Source organism: Agelaius tricolor, unplaced genomic scaffold (assembly GCF_023055355.1).
Source record: "Agelaius tricolor isolate 1412-34295 unplaced genomic scaffold, bAgeTri1.0.p SCAF_18, whole genome shotgun sequence".
NCBI lineage: Eukaryota > Metazoa > Chordata > Aves > Passeriformes > Icteridae > Agelaius > Agelaius tricolor.
In genome coordinates this window covers 13,670,316-13,694,052 of record NW_027269278.1, presented here as the reverse complement: position 1 = coordinate 13,694,052, position 23,737 = coordinate 13,670,316, and the positions used below count along the sequence as shown (strand labels likewise).

Genomic DNA, 23,737 nt, shown 5'->3' with positions numbered 1-23,737 from the left:
CAATCTAATGGGCTCGGCCAGGGTCCCCGCGCTGCAAATGGTGGCCGAGTCCAAACTCCGCGGGAGGAGGGGGGGAGGGATGAGGGAGCTGGGTGTCTGCGCTCCTTGAGGGAAGCGTCGCCATAACACCCAGCGGAGCTGGGGTGGGCTTCCAGCATGGGGAGCCCCCAGCACCCCCATCCCTTGGGACACGGGCTGCGCCGGGCCCTGGCTGAGCGTCCCCGAAAGAAGCAGCGGCCGCCCCTCCCTCACCAAGGGGAGGTGAGGGGGTCCCCGGGTCGGGGTTGGGCCCGAGCCCCCCCGGGCTCCCAGGCCAGGGTGGGAGCGGGGTGAGGGTTCGGGTTCCAAGGGCGATTTCCTAAAGCCCAGAGAGCAAACGCTGCTCTCCTGGCACGCCTTGCTCCTACGCTGTAGTGCCCATCAAGCTCATTAATGGAGCAAGATCTGCCTCTTCCTGCAGGGGCTTAGAAGACATTTAAGTTCCTACTGCACCTGCCGACTTTTAGTCTGGCTTCTCCTGTTCCAGGAATGGAATTTAAGTTACGTTAGCAACAGAAGGTTGTAGCTGGTAAAGCAGCTACGGCTTGTGTAACGCGGCTGCCAACACTTGCTGTGCGGGCTGATGCTGATGGCAGATCGGCAATTCATTTGGAAGCTCGTCTACTAATTAAACTTAGATAGTATTTCCTTCATTTTAGACTGCCATCCTTCAGGATGGGGTTGCGTCTGTTGTAAAATATGTATCTGCCTCTATAAATATATATGTTCTGATACTGGATTGTCTGCCCACCATATGGGAGTCTTTCCCTGAATCTCGGCTACTTGGCCAGCATTTTGATCAAAGTATCTGCAAAAGCAGATATTGGTATCTTTCACGTCAGACACCGTTCAATGTCTCAGGTTTAATGTTCATGCCTCAGCAGAAATGTTGCCTTTAGAAAAGAAGAGGGTTTTTCAAGTGTTGCTGTGTTGAATGACCTAGCATCGTAGTACATTCCCTTTATTGAGCATTATTTTGATTCAGAGTTTATCTTCAGGGATGATAGAGAGTTACTGTTTTGCCTTAGCTCTGCAGTCTCTGGTGTTGTGCAATTTATGCAACATGCAATATGCTACACTGCCAGAAAGTAATCACCTTTCTTCCTGTGGTCAGTTGAGTCTGGGGTTTTGTACAAGGAAATCTGTGTTGTTAGCAGATAAATTCAGCAGGCTGGATTACAGCACCCTGTAAATATAAGGTGAAATTTTTATTTCCCAAAAGAGTTCAGAGTCATTTTTCTTGCTCGTAAACCCAGTGCTTGAAGAGATGTTGAATCCAGGGGAAAAAGGAGGATGCATCTCCTCAGGCCACTGTAAATATCTGTGCCTTGGTATTGTAATAAAAATGTGTTGCAGGCAATAATCACCTGTGATAAATTACATTTGTAGCGTGTAAAAATTCCTCTGTAAAAAGAAAGCTGTTCAAGGATGTTTGCAAGCACCGGTGGGAAGAGCTGGAGACACATTTTGCTTGATGAGATCAGAATTTTTTTCAAAGATGACATGGCTAATAAAGATTCAGAATAGCTGGAACAGGCACCCTGCTCTTTAAAGAGTCCCATCATTTCTGTATTTGGAGGTTACCAAGGTTGCTTCCAGCTTCAGCACTCCAAAGCAAGTTTTGAAGAGTCCTCACATCTACACTGAGTGTAGAGCTGCATTATAAGGTGGAATAAAGGTGTTTAACTCAATGTTTTCACTCTGGGCAGCTTGAGCTGCTTGTCCTGTTGTGCCTTTTCTTTAGAGCTTACTCACAGCACCACAAGAAAACTTACTTGTGGGAATCCTGAAAGGTGAATTCATCCTTCTGTTGTTGCACAGGTGCTCCCAAAGCAGCCACTGCAGTGCTAGGAGGTGGCACACATGCCCAGGTGAGAAATCTGGTTCGGAATGCAGGGAATTAGGCAGGGGGTGAGGTGTGCCAAGTTCAGATTCCTCTTCAGGAACTATCAGTATGGACTTGTCCAGTCCCTGAAAGATAATTCATAGATTTTCCCCTGATGTTCCTCTCAAACAGTGAAACAACCAGTGACTATTACAAAAACTGTGGGGAGTGAACAAAGTTGTATTATGAAGTGTCTGATCAAAAACCCTTTTTGCTCTGAAGAAATCAGACTTCTTGCATGGCTCAGCAAAGACTGCAGCAGCATTGGAGTGTCTGTGGTGGAGACACCAGCACAGGGCAGCCAGCAGGCAGAAGCAGCAGTTTGATCAGTGACAACCTGGGCTGGACACAAAATTGCAGCAGAAGATAAATGGCATTTCCAACCCTATGACTAATGTGCTGAGCTGTCCCTATGGGTATGAATATTTCAGAGATCACCCATGCTGGAATTGAGCAGTGATTCTAAAGGAACACTGAGGTTTGAAATTCACTCTTATCACCTACTATTGGCTGTTGGATGAACAGCCCTCCCCCTGCAAGCTCAAATCCAAAGATAGCTGAGGACATTATCCTTATGGCACCCTCTCTTGAGATGCTCATTTCCACTTCCTCCTCTGCACGTGAGTGAATAGTTTGAAGGAATCACATTCCTCCCCGTTGAGCCTGCTCTCTCTGATAAATGCCAATTAGTATCAACAGTTAAGAATTACAACTTCTGTCCCTACCAGGGAATAATTGGAATTAAGCAAGAGAAAGTGAGGATGGAAACACAGTGCTCAACGCTGTTCACTCTTGCAGAGCTCTCTGCAGTTCCAGCTCTGCTGGCATGAGGTGTTACTGAGAAAGAGCATTTGTTGCTTCACCTGTGAAGGGCAAACAAGGCTAACTGTGAGGCAGAGGTGATATTCCCTGTTTTTCCTCCTGTGGGAGAATAAATCTGGAAAGTTATGATAGTAACACCCTCAGTTCCCAGAGCTTAGCTGGTAACAGGGCACTATTTATGGGCTAAGTAACAGATTGGGGCCACATTTGCATAAGAAAGATCGATGCTGCTGTAAATTGCATCTTGCTCTCTGCAATACCATAATTACACACTTTATGGTCTGTAAACATCATGTTTAAAAACAACTAAACCCAAGCACACGCTAACCTATGTGTGTCTTCACCTTACCCATGCAAGCAAAGCCTGTAACTGGTTGAGGGCACTGTGTAGCAACAGAGTTGGAGTAATTTTTAGACTTAGTACAACAACATGAAAACTGGACTGTTTTTTTGCCAAATTCCACAGTAACCCTTATTGCTTTTAACAAATACACCTTTGACCCATTCAGTTGCACTGCAGTAGCTATTTTGTGCTCCAACCATGAGTTAGTGAATTATAAAAACTACTTATCTTTGGGGTGTTAGTGGCTTTTTTGTTCTCAGGTACAACAATGAAAAAACTTAGAGAGATGCAGAGATGTGTTCCACGTGCTTAACTGAGTAACAGCATGCACATACACACGGGGAACACTGCCAGCACTAACAGTGACATGGCTCTGGCTTCACATGACTTGTCTGGGAGGGGACAGGCAGCTCCTGCTTGGAAACACACCCCCAGTGCCCTTGCCTAAACCCTCATAAAGCTTTGACAGCAGTAATGAAAAGTGAGGAGTTGAACTCTGGGCTCTGAATAGACACAAAGGACCTCTCCTAGGCTACCATCAGCAGGTGGTGAGCAAAGAACAGGCAGCCAGAGTTCAAGGGTGCTTGAAAAGATATGATAGAGACTTTGAGGAAGTCATTAAAAGGCGATGTCCTGTCTGTGTGAAGTCCATTGTCATCTTAAAATTGTGCAGTGCTTGGTAGGACATCAAACACCACGACTGGTCCTGTGTCTGTCCACACAGAGGGGCTGATATGCAGCTGTTCAGGTGACCAGGTAAGTGCTCCTGTGTTCTTTGTTCTCTGTGTTCTGTACTTTCATGGATGGTCACAGCCTTTGCTCTCCCAGGAGCAGTTTTCCACTGTCTGTGCTGTATAAAGGTTGATTTCAGTGAGGTGAGAGCTACACCAGAGGCTTCTGGAGGAGGGCACAAGGAATCCCAGGGAGCTGGGCTGGGTGGGCAGCCAGTCCATCACAGCACATGGAGCTGTTCTGAGCTGTGCCTGCCATGCAGGTCTGGCTGGTGGGAGAAGGATGCAGAGCAGGGAAAGGGCACCTGTGCTGCCTCAGCTTGAGGCTGCCTGGGCACCAGAAGTATAAGAGAACAGCAGGCATGAATAATAATTCACATGTTTAAAAGATGTAAAGAATACAGCAGGGTTTTTTTTTCAGATTATACTCAGATTATATTGAGTATTTTAAAACATAACTTAGACAAAATAGCTTTTTTTCAGTACCAGAAGTGGAAAATTCAGTGAAAACAAGATCTGTGATTTAATGAACAGTTTTTGGGCAAATGAAGTTATACATTGAAATAATAATATAAAAATGTATTAGAATTCTTGTTTGACTACTGTATATTTCCCCTTTAATGTCAAGAGACTGATTGGAAAAGCAATTACTTTTACTCCAGGGTTGAGAATTTGCTTGGGATAAAATTTGGTGTTAACTAATTCGAAATAACTGGAAGGGAACTTTTTTTTTAGGCAGTACTAGTTCTAGCTGATATTTGGAAATAGCTGCAGGCAGCTGAGAGCTTCAGTGGCTGATTTGGGGCTGTAAAATATGCCAACATGAGAGCAGTGCCAAGCAGCTGAATGGCTTTTTTGTTTGCTGAAACAGCCATGGTTACATGAATGGTTTTTTAATGTATTTGGTGTATTCTGAATCAGGAGGGACATTATACAATAAAAAAAAGAGTAGGTAATGAGATGTTGGGGAAAACCTACTCTATCCAAATTTTTCTGGGTTTAATGTAAATAATGTAGAATTTTATCCTGAAAAGTGGCTTAATAAAGGCAGTGTTGTGAGACAGAGGGTAAGCAGATGTGGCAGCTCTGCTTTGAACTGGAAATCTTTGCCCAAGCCAGCCTTCTGTCATAAACTGATTATGTTAAAAAGAGTACTAGAAATGTGATTGTAATTTTAACTCTTTCCTAAATGCACGGAATATTTGACTCAATCAAGTAATAGCTCCTTCTCCTAAAAACTCAAAGCAGAGTCACATTTTCTCCGGTGCTCTGCCCTGGAGCTCTTCACATGCAAGGATGTCAGCAGGTTTGAGTCAGCACTGCTGGATGGAGGAACCTCTGGAGCAGCAGCCTTCCAGCTCAGTGAGGTTCCCCTTTCACATCTGCCTCTCCTAATCTAATGTTGTCTGCTCCAAAGTCATCAGAGCAGAATAATCTCTTTAACCACAGAAAACTATGGCCAGCACTATTTACTTTACTGTCCCAGCAGAATAATTGGATATTGCTCTTTTCAGCTCCCTACTGGGTGGTTGTAATGATAGAGATGTGCACAGCTAAGAGCAAATCATAAGAGTTATAACCAAAAAAATTCCAAGTGGAAAAAACTTACAGTGAAGGTTGTCAAATACTGGAACTGATTTGCCAGAGAAGCTGTGAAATCTCCCTCTGTGCAGACACTCAACTGTTCAAAGCTCTGAACAACCTGTTAAGAAATCTGGAATGGAGCAAAGCCTCAAAGGAATGGATTATTCAAGCCTGACATATTTCAAGCTTTAGTAGTGTTTCCTTGGAAGCAGTGGGCACACCTGCCCTGAGAGGACCTGTGTGACAAGATGGGCATGTAGTGGGTGTTAGGTAACATATGTGATTAGAAGGTCTTTAAAAAATTAAGATAAGATCAATTTAAATTTGGCCTGTAGCATGTTATTTATGCTCTTCTCTTCAGGCTAGCAGGTTAGTTTTGGTTGTTTCTTATGGGTATTCTTCATCAAATATATCAGAGTTCAGCTGTATTTATCAATAAAGATGTGGTTGGCAAACAATATATGAGAGGAAAAGAAAACCCCTCAGACTGGCTGTGGTAGCTCACAAAGTGCAGCAGTGAGGAGCTCTGTGCTGGGGAAGGACAGGAAGCCCTGGGACACTGCAGGTTCCCCAAGACATTCTCATTTTAAGCAATAGCACCTTAGGGCACCTCTCATGCTACCTTTTTGGGCCAAGGGAGACAAAGTGAACTTGGATCTGGTTTCTTTTTAAGACTGCTACCAAAACTTAGCATTTCCCATAGGAGTACATCCAGCCCTAGTGTTGAAATACAGGGTTGGGAGTTGGCCTGAGGGTTTCAAGTTTCAAATCCCTTTTTGCCTTATTTTTCTTTTTTCCTCCTCAGAACTGTCTAACATCAGTTTCCCCACTAAAGTGTGTGGTATGGTGGGCTGGCCTTGCTCTTTTGTGTCTGTGAGTAAGCAGGAAGGAGGTGTCTAATTTTACTGTCTCATGCCCTTTGACCTGCATACTAATATGTAATGTAACAGAGATGGGAACAGCTGTAAATAAACAGAGTTGTATTTGTAAGAACATACCCAGAAGGCTATAATTTCAAATCTAAACCTCCTGACTAATACAGGATTTCTTCTTGACAGTTTATTCATCCTTTCTGAAACACTGCAAGAAGAGCACTCCCAAGAGGCTTCCCTCCATCATCAAGGTAATAGAATATCATCTTCCTAATGAGTAATTTTCCAACTGTTTGTACCCTAGACAAGAATGTTTGAACCTTCTCTCTGCTTGCCTTTGTACTTTAGGTAACAGTTTGCCTGTGCTTGAATATTCTGCTGAGTAGGAAAAGCAAAATGGATTAAGTTCTGCAATCCTCAGTAATCTGGCTGTCATGTTATTAAAAGTTTTGTGTTTGTTCTTAAATACCATGTGAAACCAAGAAAATATTAAGGAACGTTTTGTTAACTTTTGCTAATTGTTATATGTTATGGTAAGACTGCAGAAATATGAAAACAGCTGTGCAATAATCCCTAGGACAGCAAGAACATGGCCTGGAATACAGAACCCTTCATGGCCATGGCCAGCAGTGAAGTCCCAGCAGCTACTCAGACCTTGGGTTTGATTTATTTTTTAAATTTCTTTTAACAAAGCCATTAACAAATGGTCAAGCCAGAGCCAGATGCAGGGAGATTCATTATGAGATGGCCACGTGCCCATTTAGGACTTGAACTCCCTAAGTGACCATAGCAGGCCTTGAAGCAAAGATTATTTTCTTACTCATCATGTTCTTAACCTGTAACTCAGAGTTTGAGTGAAGGCTGTGGGGCTCTATTGTGTTAACTTTCTGTGGCCCAAACTCACTTTGTTTTCCTCCCTGTTTGTTTAATTGCATGTTGTCATTATGGAAAAACATGTGTCCCACATTATCATTTCCTTACAGCCTGGGAAGGGCTGAAGTAGCTGCTGGGTGCTGCAGTGGATTCCCAGGCCAGATCAAGGGTGGAAGTCTGAGCACAACACATCAGTGACACAATCAAAAGCTTTGGTTTTGGCTGTTCTCCCATTTTTCCTTGTTATCCTTGCATCCCTGTTAATCTTCTGGGACATTACTAACTCCTCAAGAAATAAGGTTCTTTTTCTTCTCAAGAACTCAGCTTTGCTCCATGCCAACACACAAAGGATGGAGCAGGACAGGACATGGCACAGAGAGTAAATATTTTACACTTTTAGCACTAAACTGCAAGTGGAGATGATTTACTGTAGTCTGCATCATATTCTGCCACTCTCCAGCTGGCCAAAGTCCATTTACTTGGATTATTTTTTATTTCAGATGGAAACCAACTCTGGATATTCCTCCACAGCTGAGCTGCAGAAGCAGGTAAAGGCTCCATAAAGGCTCCAGCTCATCGTTTTAAGGAAGCTCATGCAGGTGCTTTGGAAGGCTGAATGTGTTGAATCACCTTCAAGAGAAGTGACAGACACATCCTCATTCCGAACATTTTTGCATAATTAGGAGCTCATCTCTTATCACTAAAGCAACACTTCCCCAGCATTTTTTCCCTTCCAGTGGACTGCAGCTACAGCAGCAAGTGGGGAAGGAGCTGTTATCTATGCTTGGGTGGCAAGAGCCCACCACAGCCCCCCAAAACCAGAAGCTGTGCCACCTCACTGGGCCTGGTCCTGCTAAACTCTTATGGCCAGCTGATGTGCCCCAGTCTCTTTACCTTGCCAGCAGCAACCCTCTTCTGCACTTTGCCAACTTCTACAAGCACTTTAAGAGCAAGAACTCAAGCAATCCATGAATTAGTTTGGAAACTACTGTGCTGTAGCTGTTGGCATGAGGAGAAACAGGGTATTAAGCACTTGATGAACAAGATTTGTTTTCTATGTAAACTTCTCTACTTCTACATCTCATGTAATTATAGTGTGTGGGATTCATGTAATCACTTCATCATATGCCATAAAAACACAGCCTTAAAACAAGAGAGTTTCTAGCCAAAGGCTGTTAAAATAGCTGAAGTGCTGAACTGTAGCTCCTCTCTGTCCTGTCTCAAAGCAGGACATGCACAGTGTCTGTGAGTATTAGGAGTTAAAAAGGTTTGAAACTCTTGAGCTAAGGGATGTTAAAGCTACTGAAACCTTATTTGGGCTAATTGGAAACTCTGACACTTGTAAGACAGAATTTTTGTTTGCTATGCTCTTCATCCCAGGAGAAAAAGGATTTATAGGATTTTTCAACAGATTAATGTTAAAAAGCTCAAAGCTTTCTATAACTTCTCTAACCTTTTTTTTTTTTTTCCTAAAGAATATGTAAATGATGGTCCAGGGTCTAAAGATTAAGAAAGTCTTACATCAGCATACATGGGGCATAACATGGATGCAACTGGAATTATGAAAGTGCTGAGAGAGCAGATCTGTGGTCCAGGGTCCAGCAGGCACCATCTGATGCTGGAGGAGAGGCTTTTGCCAGCCTGGCATTTGTACTTCAGTACCCCCAGTGATAACAGTGGCAGCTGATTGCACTGCTCTCATATCAACCCATAGGGTTCACAAATATCAAACTGTAGGGGCAAGAGTCCTGTCAGTTCCTTCCTCCCTGTCTGCTTTTTCAATTTAAAAGAAAAAAGGAGGTGATAGGAGGAAAGGGTTGCTTGTTTGTTTTAGTAGTGAATGTTTCAATGCTAAAGCAAAATTCTGTCCTGGGACAAATAAATATTGCTTATAAGTCCTGGGCCACCTTTAATGTTCTGTAGCTGTTACAGAATCCAAAAGCCATGTAAAGAGGATTCCTTTATATTGCATTACCCTAAACCACCTGCATTTGGCATTTCTGAGAGCTGCCTCTCTTGTTTGTCCTCTCTGACAGGAGGTGAGCAGGACTGCAGCTATGAATCACACTGTGTTCACTCCAGTCTGTTTGTACAACACAACACCACAGTTAAAAAACAGGAAGGACAGAGGAATGAAGAAGACAATAGCTGGTTATTACACTATTGCATTGATTTAAAAAAAAAATTACATTGCAGATAGATATAATTCGTATTCACTCTTGAAAACCAAATTAATTGCACTCCAGTTCCAAGAACCAGTTCCAACTTGGACTAATCTAAAAGACAGATTGTTAATTATAAATTTGTTGTATATAAACAACTTTGTTTCTAATATTTAAATATTCAGATATATTGACTACTGCTTTTTGAATATACTTATTCCTGTTAACCAGGTCATCTGAGCACAGCAGTTCTTGACTGCTGTGGGGAGAAAACACTGCATCCTTGGAGGGAGAAAATACTGAGGGAGGGAGGTGCTGGGATGGAGCACCATTCCTTATTGCTAGTGTTCCTTTCCCATGCTCTGAGTTATCCAGAAGCCTCTGGAGCTTTAGCCCTCCAGGTACTGAGCAGTATGCCAAATAAAGAGGGATAAAAATCAGTGGTCCTTTCTCTCCCTTTGGTTATTCCAAAGAAATTCCACATCAGTCATGCACCAGATCTCTGTAAGCATGACAGATGGATGATTATATACAATATCCCACAACAGCTTTGTTATTGTGTTCTTCAGAGTGTGTGTGAAGCTAAACAGGCTGTCACAGGACTGCCTTCATCATTTCAAATACCAAAAATGCCAGGGCAGGACACAGCAGCACGTGCTCACTCCTGTTGCTTCTCACAGGGAAAGAAGCTCTCGGATGCCTTGAGGATCAGTGCCTACGTCTTCAGCACAGGCCTGCTCATGTTCACTGCCCTGGTGAACACTGCTTCTTGGTAAGAATGTTCAAACAAAGCAGCTTGAGGAGAAACTGTTCTGTGGAAAGGGGGGAAAGTGGATGAATAGATGGGCAACCAAGCGCTGTTATTCCCACAGGTTTATGCAGAATATAACTTTAGGCAATTTCTGGCAAACAGCGTGGTTGGACTTCTACGACCATGTGGAGGGAGATGAGTGGACAATCTTCCTCGTTGGTGAGTTGTAACAATGCTTCTCACAAGAAATCATCCATGTATTACATATAAAAGGGAGACATGGACAAGCTTCCTAAACTCACTAATCCTCCCACTGACAAGCACTGGCTTGGAAGGTACCCACAGGTGATGGGGTGCAGCTGTTCTGCTTTTGGGTGGGGTCACAATCAGGGTCCTGTACAGATTAAAAATCTGATCTTTTTGCTGCTACTGAAGTGGCTTCCCTGTGAAGACACTTTGCTCCTGTAAGAACTGAATAACTCAGTAGAACTAATTACTAAAAATGTATGTAAATTGAGTGAATTCTACTCTTGCTGTAGTACTTACAAAACTCTTTTCTGTGATTAGCAGCTGGTGAACAGAACTGGTAGGGACATTGCAAGGTTCTAGAGATCAAGTCAACCTCACCCTACTTGGATTTAAAAGCAACAGAGGCCTCCCAGCCACCTAGAAAAGCCTTTTCTTAGCTTCAGTTATGTCAGGTTTCAGCCTCTGAGATACTTATCTGCTCTAACCTCCTTCCCATTCTTTGATCTTACCTGGAAGTCAGAATTTACCAATATTCTATTTTAAAGCATCTTTGGGCAGGGGACACACCCTTGGCACATCTGGGTCCCAGCAAGGCCCTCTGGGTGCTGTGCCAGTGTATTTTGTTTCTGATTTAGCCATAGTTCCCAATTCATTCACACATCTCTGCCCTTTCCTCATGCCACAGGGGCTGCATTGGTGCCTGCACTTGCTTTCTGGGGCTTCAATGGAATCCTTCTGGTGGCTGATATAACAGGAAAGCCAACTTTCATTACTCGCTATCGCATTCAGCTGGGCAAGAATGATCCTGTAAGTACTTCTCACTCTGCCTTTCCTGCTGGCTAAACACTTCCTGCACTCTCTGAGGCCAGGAATGGGGAGAAGAACCTGTTATACTTTTCTCTTGCAACCAGGTAGGATTCCAGGGGGATCAAGTCAAGTCTTGTGTACCCACTGTAGGGAGGAAGGCAGATCCTGTTGTGAGGCTGCTGATTAGATCTGCATTGACTGCTTGTTAAAGAGCTGTTCCTAAAACTAACTGCCTTAAAGCTTTTCATCCTTCCAACTAAAAATGCATTGCTTCTTTCTTAGTCTCAAGTCCTGACTTCTCTTTTGCAGGTGGACAGAAAGAAATTGTGGAAAGCCATCTACACAGCGCTGGGTAATCAGTTTTTTGTCTCCTTTCCCATGCTTGTGCCCATGTTCTACATCATGAAATGGTGGGAAAACACCTTCAGCAAGGAATTACCAACCTTCCAATGGTTTCTTGTGGAGCTAAGCATTTTTACTGTAGTAGAGGAAATTCTCTTCTATTATACACACAGGTGAGCTGAGCACAGGAACAGGTGCTTGATTTTCCTCCATGCCTTTAAGTTTATACTCATATCCTACAACAGCAATAATCCTCATCCCTCTGTTCCACTGATCTTGTATTTATATAGGAAATCTACCCTCACAACATGAGGCCTTGGTGCTGCCAGTAAACAAAAATGGGTAGAATTTTAAAGGTGGAACAGCTTAAAAGCTAAGGAAGAAACAGAACAGGCAGTTTTTCACGAAGCATTCTTTGAAAAGAACAAGACTGACTATCCTGAAAGATAAAAATCTCAAGGGTCAGTGACTGATCTCTGTTCCCTTGCACAGCACTCACAAATCAGGGCCTGACTTCCAACACTGCAGGATTTCCAAACAATGATGCCTACATTTGATGACAGAACTAAAGGAAGGAAGACAAAAGAAGCAAAAGCAAGCACAGTACTCTCAGAAATCTGTAGGTTTCCCTTTAGGACAAATGCACCCATAAAATGTAAATGCATTTTTTTACCAAGGACCCATGGAACTGAAAATTCTGATTCTTTGATGGTTGCCAGTAGAAAAAGTAAAAACAGTGAAAGCATAAAGTGAGTCTTCCCCCAATAGTTCTCCTAGATTTGAGTAAATAAGTAATTCAGGGACTTTTTGGGATTTATCTGGCCTGAGTTTATCATAAGCCAGCAGACACATTAATTGAATAATAGCTCAATACAAAGAGAGCAAAGGAAGCAAGGAATCCTACACTCTTATTGCCAGCTGCTCTGAAATCTTTATGTTAGAGGAGACACAAGCGAGTCTCCTGCAGAAATTCTGTGTTCTGTTACTCCTTTTTTGCAGAGCTCAAAACCTGCCTTTCTGTTTTCTCTGCCTAGGCTTGTTCACCACCCAGTGCTGTATAAGCACATTCACAAGAAGCACCACGAGTGGACGGCCCCCATCGGCGTGGTCTCCATTTATGCTCACCCTATAGAGCACATAGTAAGTGGATTCTCCCATGGTCACCCTCCAGGTGCTGTGGGCACTGTGATTCCCATGGCATCAGGTGGAGTGGGAAGAGAAGAGAATTTGCCCTTAGAGGCTTCTTCCCTAGGAAGGGGAAGCTCAGCTGCCCTGCCAAGAAGCTTGGCTCTAGGAGGGTTGCAGTAATTGTTTATACTGGACTCCAGCAGCTTTCAGAGCACAGATCCAAGGGCCTCCAGTAGATAAGGAACTGACTGGACAGGGCTTCCCATGAGCCCCAAGAGGACTGGGAGCACAGACAGTGCTTTCAGCAAGAGATATGACAGCCTGAATGATGGTGTGGACTTGGAAATCTGTCAGGATTTTTGTGGTGGTTGCTGACATCAGTGTTTGCAAGGAGTGTATCCCAACACCCTTGCAGCTGAGACTTCTCAGGAAAACACATCCCACCTTCAAATATTCCACTTAAAAATTCAATCTTCTGTTACAAATAGTCCTGGGCTGCTCTGAGTGTCTCCCCAGTCTTTGGACAGCATAATGATTGAGGAGTCCAGCTGAGCTGTGCTGGTGCATGCAGCTGGGTCTGGGCAGCCAGAGCCATTTGTGCCACTGGCAGAACACAGTGAAGAGCTACAGCAGGGTTTGTCACATTGCTGTGTGTGTCTGCAGGCCATGCCCTTTCACAGTGAGGTTTCCCAAGGGCAGATTCAGCATTATTCCAAGGTGAAGCTGAAATTCACACCTCAGACTCCAGGGTGATTTACTGGGATCATGCTGTACTCACCCAGGCTTTGGAGTCATGTCTAACTTCTACTGCAGGCTTATGGAGTTTGGGCTATGACAATGGTTTGCAGTAGTAGAACTCTCTTATCTCTATTATTACTTTTATTAAATAATATTATTATCTCTATTATTACTTCTTGGATGATTATGTAACTTTACTAAGGTGTTTGCAGAGAGATCTTCCCTTTACACTGTTTGCACAAAACAAACCAGTGTGATGGATCACCAGGTGACAATTCAGCTCCTAGAGGAGAGTCTGCTTGTAGTGGACCCATTGATGAGGTACTTTCTTCTCATTTCCAGGTCTCCAACACTCTGCCTGTCATGACTGGCCCGATGATCATGGGATCTCACATTGTTTCAATCTCAGCATGGTTCTCCATTGCTCTTGTAACAACAAGCATTTCTCACTGTGGCTACCACCTGCCCCTCCTGCCATCTCCAGAGTTCCACGACTTCCACCACCTCAAGTATGTCTGGGCACTGCTCAGCTTTCCATTCTCCTGCCACTCCACTGGCAGGGAAAGCTCCTTTCTGAGGGTCAAGTGGGTTTGCCTGACTCATGCTCCAGCAGAGCAGCTCTCCAGTTCACCTGAGAGCAGGCTGAGTGCTGCCAGTCCTTAGAGCAGTTAAACTGGGACTTCAAGGCATTCCAGCCCTGTTAAGGACAGTTCCCTGCAAGGTTCTTACTAGAAGTTCAGAATACACTTCATGTCATCTAAGCACAGAGCCAGGGCAAGTCACACAGGTAAAATAAGCGAGCCTGCCTGTCTGTCCCTCTCCCATACCCTGGGATCAGTAACACTGATCAGATTACACTTTGCCCAGACAATCACCATTAACCCTTCCTGACAGAGATTCTCAGCCTCCTGTGCTGGACAGAGAGCAGTTGCAGCAGACTGTTCAAGGATACATACCTGAGCAGTGGAGAAACATTCCCATCTCCCAGTGTGCCCTACATTCAGACATGCTGCCCAGAAATGTCTGTCCTGCTGCAGAACCAGCCCAGGGGACAGTTCTGTCACCACATGCCAGGACAGGGATTGCTGCAGAGCTGAGACACTCTGGGTGGAACAGCTGTGCCAGCTGGAGCACATCTGCCCCATAGGCCAGGACAGGCAGGTCTTGAGAGCACATGGGGCACAGTGACATGGGTGTCCAGTGCTCCCACAGCTCTGAGCTGCCCAGGAGAAGCAGGTGCTGTTCAGTGCCACCATTTCTGGGCAATGATGGCACCAGAGAGAAGCTGCACAAGGTTCACCCAGGCTTTGAGAGCTGCCAGGGAGACTGGTGCAGAAATCCCATGGTCAGATTACCAGGGCTCAGAAAGGAATGGAGAGAAAGGGCAAAGTAACCTCAGTAACTTCCAGTGATGTTTATCTGTGTTTGGTTCTCAGGTTCAACCAGTGCTACGGAGTGCTGGGAGTGCTGGATTTTCTGCATGGCACGGACAAAATGTTCAGACAGACCAAAGCCTTCGAGAGACACAAGGTCCTGCTCAGCCTCACACCACTCTCTGAAAGCATCCCAGAGCCACCCAAGAAAGAGGAGTGAACCAGCCCAGCAGCACTTGGCCAGCCTGGTGATGGAGCAGAGTGAGAGACAATGATTTATGCCAAATAGTATTTTAATCAGGAAACAAATTCTTGTCCACACATAACAGATCGTGAAGCTGAAGTTAAATATGCTGCTTGGAAACGACTGCACTTTTGCTGACATTGTTTTCTATATAAGACATGTATAAAAAAACCTGCTTTAGAAATCTGTTTTTAAATTTTAATTGTTTATCTGTTACTTGCACTGTCCCTTGGTTCCAGCTGCCTGTGTATGAGCCAGCTGTGTTCTGGGCCACATGGCTCAGGGTTCCCATTGGTCATTGGCCCACTGTCCCACAGCCCTACCTATGGAAACAAAGCCACTTCTCCTGCTCCTCTCCAGTCCCCACAACTGCACCAGGATGAACCCAGCCCAGTTACCTGGCCACAGTTCCCTGGGGAGGGCAAGTCAGCAGAACAGAAAACCCAGGCACCACTGTCTTTTGAGCTTTTTATTTTTATACATTTTTTTTGTATTAAAAAGGAAAAAGCATAATTACCACAAATTACAAAGGACTAAAGCATTACTAGAATAATGAATCACATCAGCCTAGAAAGCAGATACTCTGAATAATATTAATGTTATAATACAAGCTCTCATTCAAGTATTTTACATTTTTCTCTGTTCCTTTTATACGTGATGATGATCCTAGCACATGGGTCAAAGATTATGTACTATCGACAGAGATGGATCATGTACAGCAGGCCGTATTAACAAGATTTTCCTCCCAGGTGATACATGGTCTGTGATGAGTCATTTTAAGTTTGTCTCTACTATAAATGCAGCTGAAGAAGGTTGCACACACTCTCTAGTTTTGGGAAACAGAAGGCTGAGGTTGGACACACAGGGTTTGAGAAGGGCCAGCACATGGAACCATCACCCCTTTAGCTCCAGGCGAACGAGCAGAAGGCTGCACTCGCTGGGATGCAGCTCAGTGGGTGCCTCTGAGCCACACATCCAAAGGTTTCCAAGCCCAGTGGGACCAGGACAGGCTGGGGGGGGAAGACAGGGAGCAGGGCTGCACCAGGGAGGCTTGAGGGACCCAGTGGTGCCAAGCACCCCCTCCCAGGAGGGGCACCACTGGCACAAGCCACCCTGGCACAGGGCTGACACCTGGGGAGAGAGCAGGAGGGCAGCGTGGGGAGCTGGAGGGAGCCCAGCTGGCACCCAGGGCACCCCCTGCTCCTCTGGAGCTTCCCACCAAGGGGATGTGCTTGTCACAGATACATCGGTCCTATGTTCAAGTGTCTGCAGAAAGTGAAACTGTAAACTACTCCTGGAAATGCTGCCCTCCAGCCACCCACTCCACACCACCGAGATGAACGTTTGCTTAGAAAAAGGAAAGAAACTATTTCATCTGTTACCTGTATTGGAATCTTTAAAAAAAGTCAGTGAGGCATTTAACATTAAGTGTAACAACCCTCTCAGGAAGAGCCCAGCATCCATTTCAAACAGTGACAAGTGACATAACCAGCCTCAGAGACAGGAGACAATAAGCATTGCAAACACAGCTTGCTACATTTACAGTTTTCCTTTTTTTTTTTGTTTTTTGTTTTTTTTTTCCTTTTGATAAAATAACTGGGAAGGCATTAACAGCTAGAAGGCCCCCTCTGCACTGCCACGTGGAACGTGGCAGGACACTGAGGTTAAACACATCACTTTGTTACAGTACAACAATCAGTCCCCAGCAGGTGCCAAAACTCAGGGACCCCACGGGCTACAGTGAGAAGGTGCCATCAGAGGTGCCAGGGGGGCAGCAGAAGAGATGGACAGGCAAAACCAGAGCAGCAGCATCATTACTTTTTAATTTTTTTTCCCAAATGAGCACGGCAAAGCAACAAAGCCTCCTCAAAAACACACCTTCCACCTCCACTCTGACCCCACACCACAGCTCTGTCCCTGTTGCAGCCACCTGCATTCAGACAAGTTAACCTCGGCAAGGAGGAACTCCTGAGAAGAGGGGCAGGATGAGGAAGGCTCCCCTGACCCAGCCTCCCTCAGCCTTTCCAAAAGCAGCTGGGGCTCCCCCCAGGCTCTGCCAGTGGCTGGACACCAGCACCATGCAGCTCCATCAGCACTCACAGGAGCACGTGTGCAACCACTCAGTCCTCTAAAATTCAAAAAAGTACAACACATGGTGGAGGTGAGGCATTCAAACTAAAAGCAAGGCCTAACTCCCTCCTCTGCAGAAGGGCAAGAGCTTCCTCAAATGCAAACCCCCTCTGGAGAGCTGTCCCTTTACCCAGTGGGGACACGAGCCTGGCTGTGGCCACTCGTGACCCAGCTGGGCACAGACCACACACACCCGGGGAGCTCCCTGCCCTCTGCTGCCCCCACCCTGGCACGGAGCAGGAGGGAACAGTTCTGTGCCCCCTTCCCTGCAGGAACACAGGGCTGAGCCAGCAGCAGCTGCCTCAGGCTGTCACATCCATCTTTGCTGTCCTGCCCACTGCTGTCCCATGACAGCAAAACAAGGCACACGGTCCACAAACCTGGAGGGCACTGGGACCACTGGGATTGCTCTTCTGACCCACCTTCCCCTGGGTGCACACACCAGTGTGACAAACCACTGACTTGGCAGAGGGGGAAGGGAAAACACTTCCATGCCAAGACTAGATCCTCAGAATCAAAAATCTAAAATTATTTAAAATCAAAATTTTGGGAAATTCTCTGGGAAATGTCCTACCTCTTCTACAACCCAAGCAATTCCACAGTCTGCTCTACAAGCAACAACTCCATAGCAGCAGCTCATCCCTCCCCATTTCCTATGAATTTGTTGCTGAAATGCAGACAGTTGGCTTCAGGAGAGCCACGCACACACGCCAATGAAAGGAGCACAGACACAGCAGCAAGGATCACCTGTGGCACATCCAGACCTGCCTCCACTTGCAAACAACCAGCAACACATCTACAATGTCCTTGATCGACTCTCCAGCCTCCTCCTCAAAAATCTGGGACAAACCACCTATAAATGGAACCTCAGAGATCTGACTCCAGCTCACAAGAGGGGAAATGCAGAGATAACAGTCACGGCCACAGCACTGTACAAGTGTTACTTTTGCCCATCTTGCCCAGTTCCCACCCCACAACCCCAGAGCACTGCTGCCATAACCCAGATGCACGGCCTTGGGTGGGCTGGCCAGCTGCACTCAGGCCTGGGAGTGCTACCAGCTGCAGGGTGACATGGCAGGGCTGGACAGACCAGGGCAGGACCACAGCACCAGGGAACAGCCAAGCAGCAGCTCCCCAGCCTCTCAAACCAGCTGTGCTTTCAATCCTAGCAGCAGTTTGTAAAGCCACTCCAGTCAGACCAGCCCACCTGCCCCCACAGGCAGGATCCTGGAGGCAGGGTCAGTTTGGGAAGGGATGGCCTCAGCCAGGGCCCCACAGCCCTGATGGACAGCCTGGCTGTGCTCCCCCCTTGCTCCTGCTCTCAGCTCCTGGCTGCTCCCACCCACCCACCCTGCAGCCACAAAGGGACAGCCCTGGAGAGATGATGACTGCTCCCAGCTGAGAGACACAGCTCTGGATCAACTGGATCCCTTGGGAAAACTGCTCAGTACCAGCTTGTGACTTTGCAGAAAGGGCAACACACTGAGCTGCACCCTTGGAGTGGTGCATCCACACTGCACACAGGAGCACAGCTCTGGAGCTCACAGGGATGGAGCCTGAGCCACAGCCAAGCCTGGTATCCCAGGGACCCAGCAGAAGGAGCAGGGTGGCAGCAAGGCAAGCAGATCTGGCTGGAAAGGGACACAACTTTCCAGTGCTACCCCTGGAGCATCTCCAGAGATAGCACTGGACATCTCTGAGATCTCACACCTGACACACGCCCCTCACAAAGGATCCAGCTCACAGCCAGAGTCCACCTGGTGCTGGGTAAGGATGAATCAAGTAAATGCCACAGCAGCTCTGCAGTCACCCCCTGCCTCAGCTGAGTAAGGAGCTACACGGTGTCATCTCAGCCCTTGGAAAAGCACAGGGGCTGTGCCCTGAGTGGGAGACTCCACGCAGGCGCTGCCACAACACAACACACAAGGAAACCCAGGCAAGAGCTCTCCTGTGCCAGGCAGGGCCCTGCTCACCCCTGCACAAATCCCAGCAGCAGCCCTGAGCCAGTGGCCGCTGTGGGACAGCATTCCCAGGGCTGCCCCACTCCCTGTCAGGCACAGCAGAAGCAGCCCTCGCTCACAGCCAGGAGCAGTGCCCCCAGCTGCTGGGACAAGCTCCCTGCTCACCCCCCAGCCACGCTGGAAGCACAGACAGGAGCAGAGGCACCTCCTGCCCAGGGAGGGCTGGGGGGTGTGAGCAAGGCCATGACAGAACAGTCGCTGTGGTGGGAACAAGGCTGCCACGGCACCGACACAGAGGAGCAGAGTCCTGGATGTGACTGCCTCAGCCCCTGCCCCAGGAGCCTCAGGCCTGGCAGGGAGGCTCCATGGCAGGGGAGGCCTCCGAGCGAGCTGCGGGGTCAGAGGAAAGGCCGCAGGGAAGATCAGCTCGGCAGCAATGCCGGGAGGAGTCTCTGGGCCTGGGGGAGCCAAGAGCCCAGCGCACCCCAGGGTGCAGGAAGCCAACAAGCCTCCCCGGTCCAGCTCCACCATAAGGCAACTTTTTTTTGTGTGTTTTTGGGGTTTTTTTGTTTGTTTTTTTTTTTCTTTTTTTTCTTCAGTAATATTTCCAAGGAAGAAAGCAAAGGGAGATGTGTCTTTTTTTTAAAGAGTTTTTCTGTTGTTGTTTTAGAGGGGTTTGTGGGTCGGTTGTTTTTTTTTTTTTTATGTCATTTTTTTCCAAGGGAAAAGGAAGAGAAAAGCTCCTTCAGCAAAGTCCTGTCTTTGCAAGCGATGGGCATTCCTGGGGCAGCGGGTGCACCGTCCACACAGGCTCGAGTCCAGGTGCCTGCCAGCCTCCCAACCAGCCATCCTCGCAGGAAGGAGTCACAACGAGCCTATCCTCGGCAAAGGTCCTTTGGTTGACTTCCAAATTGTCCGTGACAGAAGGGAGAGGTGGACAGAGGGAGAGCCAGACCCTCGGGAAGATGAAGACGCTGGGGAGAAGGGAGCAGGAGAACGAGGAGGGCGATGCTCCTGGGCGGAGGCGGCGTTGGAGAGGCCCCGGCGCACGGGGAAGGAACGGGAGGCGCCAGCCGGGTCATGGAGGTCAGAGGCTCCGCAGCAGCATCGGCACACGCTGTGGCTTCGGTCCCCCACTGGGGGGAAACCTCGCTCCTCCGAGCTTCCTGAGCGGCTGCCCCGCCATCCATCCCAGGGGGACACACAGGGGGACTCGTTGGGGCCACACAGAGCAGACTTGTTTTGGTAAATCCAGACGAACTTCTAGCAATAATTTAAAACTTGATATATATATATAATAATAAAAAAATCTCCCATTTCCAACCCAGCCAGAACACATTTGTTTTTTTTTTTGAAGAGACACTAAGACATGAGTGTGTGCACAGGAGGAGAGAGAAGGGAAAAAGGTTGGGTCTGCTGGGAGCGGGTCTGGCTCTGGTCAGGGTAGTAATAGCAAAATGGTGTTTTGGATGCAGATCGTCTTTGCTTTCCAGCCACAAGAGAAGAAAATCGTGTGCGTTGAAGTTTCTCCCAAGCAGCCTATTCCTGGGACCCCACCTTCCAGCTCCCTTCCTGTCCCACCCCCTCATGTCTGCCCTTCTCCGAGCCATTCCCCACCACCCCACCCTACCCCTGGCAGGAAGCTGCAGCCTCTCTACTTCCCCACTGTCTGCGACTCTGCAGCTGATGGGGCAGGGGATTGCTGGCTCAGGTTTTTGGCATCCTCTTGTGCAGGCTGGCTGGGTGAGGCGTGGGCTTGGCTGGATGGGCACTGGCTGACCGTTTTGCTGGAAGACTGGGATGGGTAGCGCTTCCTGCCATCTCCCCCTGACGTCGTAGGGTATCTCTTGTGTCCACCTTCCTCCCCCATGGGTGGCTGCAAGAGAAGCACCCCAGTATCAGCACAGCCTCCTCCAAATGCAGATCCTGATGCCTCCCTTTGGATCAGGAAACAGCCTTCCTGCAAGCCTCCAATGCAGCTTCTCTCTCTCCCCGGCCCACACACATTCACCCCAAGCACTCAGCTTCCCTGTCCAAATTTCCTGCTGCCAGATTTGACAGAAAAACTGACTGACTTCCACAAAGTGACCACAATGGTGACAACTTGCTCTTAAGTCACCTGCTTCTCACACAGAGGCACAGTCCAGAAGTTTGGGAGCCAAAGCTCCACACAATGCTGGCTCTCCTCAAATCATCAAAGCTCCCTTTCCTCACCAGGGAGGACAGGCTCACCCAGCTCTGTTATCCCACACTGCCTGCGTTTGCCATATTCCAATCCTGCAGTTTGCTCCCGGCCTGGCTGCAATGACTGGGAGTGACAGTAGGTGTCACTGCCCCCCCTCCTGCCACCACTTGGGGACCCCCAAAATCCTCCACCCTCAGAGGACAGCGTGGTGCAGGAATTGTGTCTACTCACATCTACTCGGAAGTCCTCGAGGCGCTTGAACTTGCTGAGGTATTCTTGCAGTTTGCTGTTAATGTCCAGATTTTTGGCTTTGGAATATTTTAAGAAGGCCCAGAACTTTTCCAGCCCATAGAGCTGCCCTGGAGGAAAAAAAATCCCAAACAATCCAGATGTCAGCAGGACAAAAGCCAAACAAGACACCTTTCCCCCAAGCTTCCCCACAAAGGACAGTCCACTGTCCTGCTGGTGGGGGCAGCCTAGGCAAGATGGAACACCTGGGGGGAAGCAACCTACATCAGTCCTGGGCAGCCCCACCTTGGAATGTCCCCAGGCTCAGCCCCTGCAGGGCTTTGAGAAATCCCACAGGAAATGGTGCCTGCACAGGAATGCTCTGGCAGAGCTGCAGCCCCCCACTGCCCTCTCCAAGCCCCAGCAATCTTCACGAAGGTGAACTCAACCCTCTCCTGTGAAATGAGCGACAGCACATCCCACTCCCACAGCACTATGTGACTTCCCCAAAATGATGAGAAGAGGCTGAGAGCTCCACACAGCTGAGCTACATCACTGCCAATCGCAGGGAAGCCAAAGGAGGCACCTACCAGCTTCGTAATCCTTGATGGTCTCTTCTTGGAAGTCCTTAAATATGTCTGGCCGGAATTTCTTCTCCAGGCCGTAGCTGTAGTATCTGAAAAGGCACTCCAGACCGTACCTGGGAAGGGAGCAGCAGGTGCAGCTCAGACACCGCTGCACACAACACAGGGCAGCAGCAGGAGACTGAGAACAACCCCAGACCCACCTTCAAGCAAGGCAGAGGCACTGCCTCATTTGCTCCGAGCCCTGTAGAAGGCCAAACCCTTAAAAAAGGCCACTCTATCCCTCCTCTCTTACCTGTATCCCTCCTTCCCATCCTCCACAGCCAGTTGCTTGAACTCCTCATACATTTTCTTGTTGAAGTGATCTCGGAGGAAGAAGGACCAGAACCGGAAAAGCGTGTTCATCTCCTGGGACTGACCGATGCCCAGTCGCTTTCGCTCTGTTTGGGGAAGAGGGGATGATTACAAAGCCAATCCTCCCCCAGGGAATCAGGGGCTCATGTGCAGGAGGGCCCTGTGGCATTGTGATGACAGCCAGCCCCAGCACTGGACACCATGAGCACAACCCATGCTCTCCAGAAACCTTGGGGACACAGCAGCTGCCAGCAGGGCTGTCCTGTAGGACCCTGTGTCCATCCCTGCCGTGTTCCTGTCCCCAGCAGGGCAGAGCACACCCTGTCCCTCCCCTCAGGGCAGGGTCCCTACCATTAAGGCAGCGCCGCCGGTACTTGTGGTAGACGTGTTGTGTGAAGCCGTTCTCCTTGAGCAGCTCGTGGGAGGGATGCTGGAACTTGGGCAGGGACTGCGGGGTGCAGCCATAGCTCCCGACAGCCGGGGTCCCCTCTGAGGGGCTGGAGCTGAGGTGAGAGACTGCTGTCAGCACCCCTCCTTGACATCACCCAGGACAGAGGGGTCACACTCCACCCCACCTGTCTGTGGGTCCCACCCACACCTCATTGCTATCCAGGGCTTGGGACAAGAGCCATGGAGCAGTGTACTAGGAAGGGGACCAATGTTTCTAATCAAGACACATCTTGCTACTCTCCAAGGCCACAGATTTCCCCCAAGTCTTTCCAGGAAGGGCAGGTTTGATCCCTGGATGCTGCTTTCCCCTTCCTTCCCACACTCCCTCCCTTTCCCATTTCTGCCTCCTCCACGATCCTGCAGGCCTGTCCCTGGTACCTGATGGAGGCAGTCCTGGGCCTGTGCTCCCTGGAGTCCATAACCCAGCCCACGTGGCACTCCATCGGAGGGTTTGAACTGTGCCTCGTCTTCCTCTTCCGCGGAGTCTGCAAGACACGGAGCATCACAAATGTCCTCCCTTCCCCCTCAGCCCCAGCTGGGAGCCCCAGCTCCTGTCCCCCAGGCCAGCCTGGTCCCACCTTGGCATCTATCGTCCTGCCCTCCTTCACCACGGGGTAGAAGCGGGGCGTCTGCGTGGGGTCCTTGAGCTGCGGCGTGCGCGGCGTGCGCGGCGTGCGGGCGTTGCGGTAGTTGGGCGATTCTGGGACGGTCGTGGGCAAAGATCGGGCGATGGTGGAAGGCTCAGGGACTCCGAAGAGCTTGTTGGCCAAAGCGTCTGTAGGTACTGCAGGGAGAGACCCCCACCCCGTGTCAGCCTGGGCTCCAGGCACGGAGTCACTGCCAGCCAGCAGATGGAAGCAGCAGGGGCAGGAATGCAGGGACACATCCCAGCTCTCCCACAC

At 48.2% G+C, this 23,737-nt stretch overlaps 2 protein-coding genes across 6 annotated transcripts in view; one reads left to right on the top strand and one right to left on the bottom strand.

The window, feature by feature from the left end:
* Positions 1 to 82: 82 nt before the first annotated feature.
* Positions 83 to 15,573, top strand: FAXDC2 (fatty acid hydroxylase domain containing 2). Of its 4 annotated transcripts, none has more exons than XM_071443422.1 (11): positions 83 to 261; positions 3,763 to 3,845; positions 6,463 to 6,527; positions 7,650 to 7,697; positions 9,992 to 10,083; positions 10,184 to 10,281; positions 10,997 to 11,118; positions 11,428 to 11,633; positions 12,495 to 12,600; positions 13,669 to 13,835; positions 14,763 to 15,573. In XM_071443422.1, exons 4-11 carry the CDS (start codon positions 7,650 to 7,652, stop codon positions 14,917 to 14,919), a joined length of 996 nt encoding a protein of 331 aa, XP_071299523.1. In that variant the 5' UTR covers positions 83 to 261; positions 3,763 to 3,845; positions 6,463 to 6,527; the 3' UTR covers positions 14,920 to 15,573. The 4 variants fall into 4 exon arrangements, with proteins under 4 accessions (XP_071299523.1, XP_071299522.1, XP_071299524.1 ...); XM_071443423.1 differs by lacking the exon at positions 3,763 to 3,845 and adding an exon at positions 1,861 to 1,910 and having other exon boundaries at positions 114 to 261; XM_071443421.1 differs by lacking the exon at positions 3,763 to 3,845.
* LARP1 (La ribonucleoprotein 1, translational regulator) overlaps positions 15,398 to 23,737 on the bottom strand; it is a 45,735-nt gene continuing 37,395 nt past the window's right edge. For both annotated transcript variants that reach the window (XM_071443418.1, XM_071443419.1), the window contains exons 14-20: positions 23,414 to 23,619; positions 23,214 to 23,320; positions 22,737 to 22,888; positions 22,327 to 22,471; positions 22,038 to 22,147; positions 21,451 to 21,578; positions 15,398 to 20,910 (exon numbers count right to left, since the gene is read on the bottom strand). In XM_071443418.1, coding sequence (XP_071299519.1) covers positions 20,689 to 20,910; positions 21,451 to 21,578; positions 22,038 to 22,147; positions 22,327 to 22,471; positions 22,737 to 22,888; positions 23,214 to 23,320; positions 23,414 to 23,619 — 1,070 coding nt within the window. In that variant the 3' untranslated portion in view covers positions 15,398 to 20,688. The remainder of the gene's footprint in view (positions 20,911 to 21,450; positions 21,579 to 22,037; positions 22,148 to 22,326; positions 22,472 to 22,736; positions 22,889 to 23,213; positions 23,321 to 23,413; positions 23,620 to 23,737) is intronic.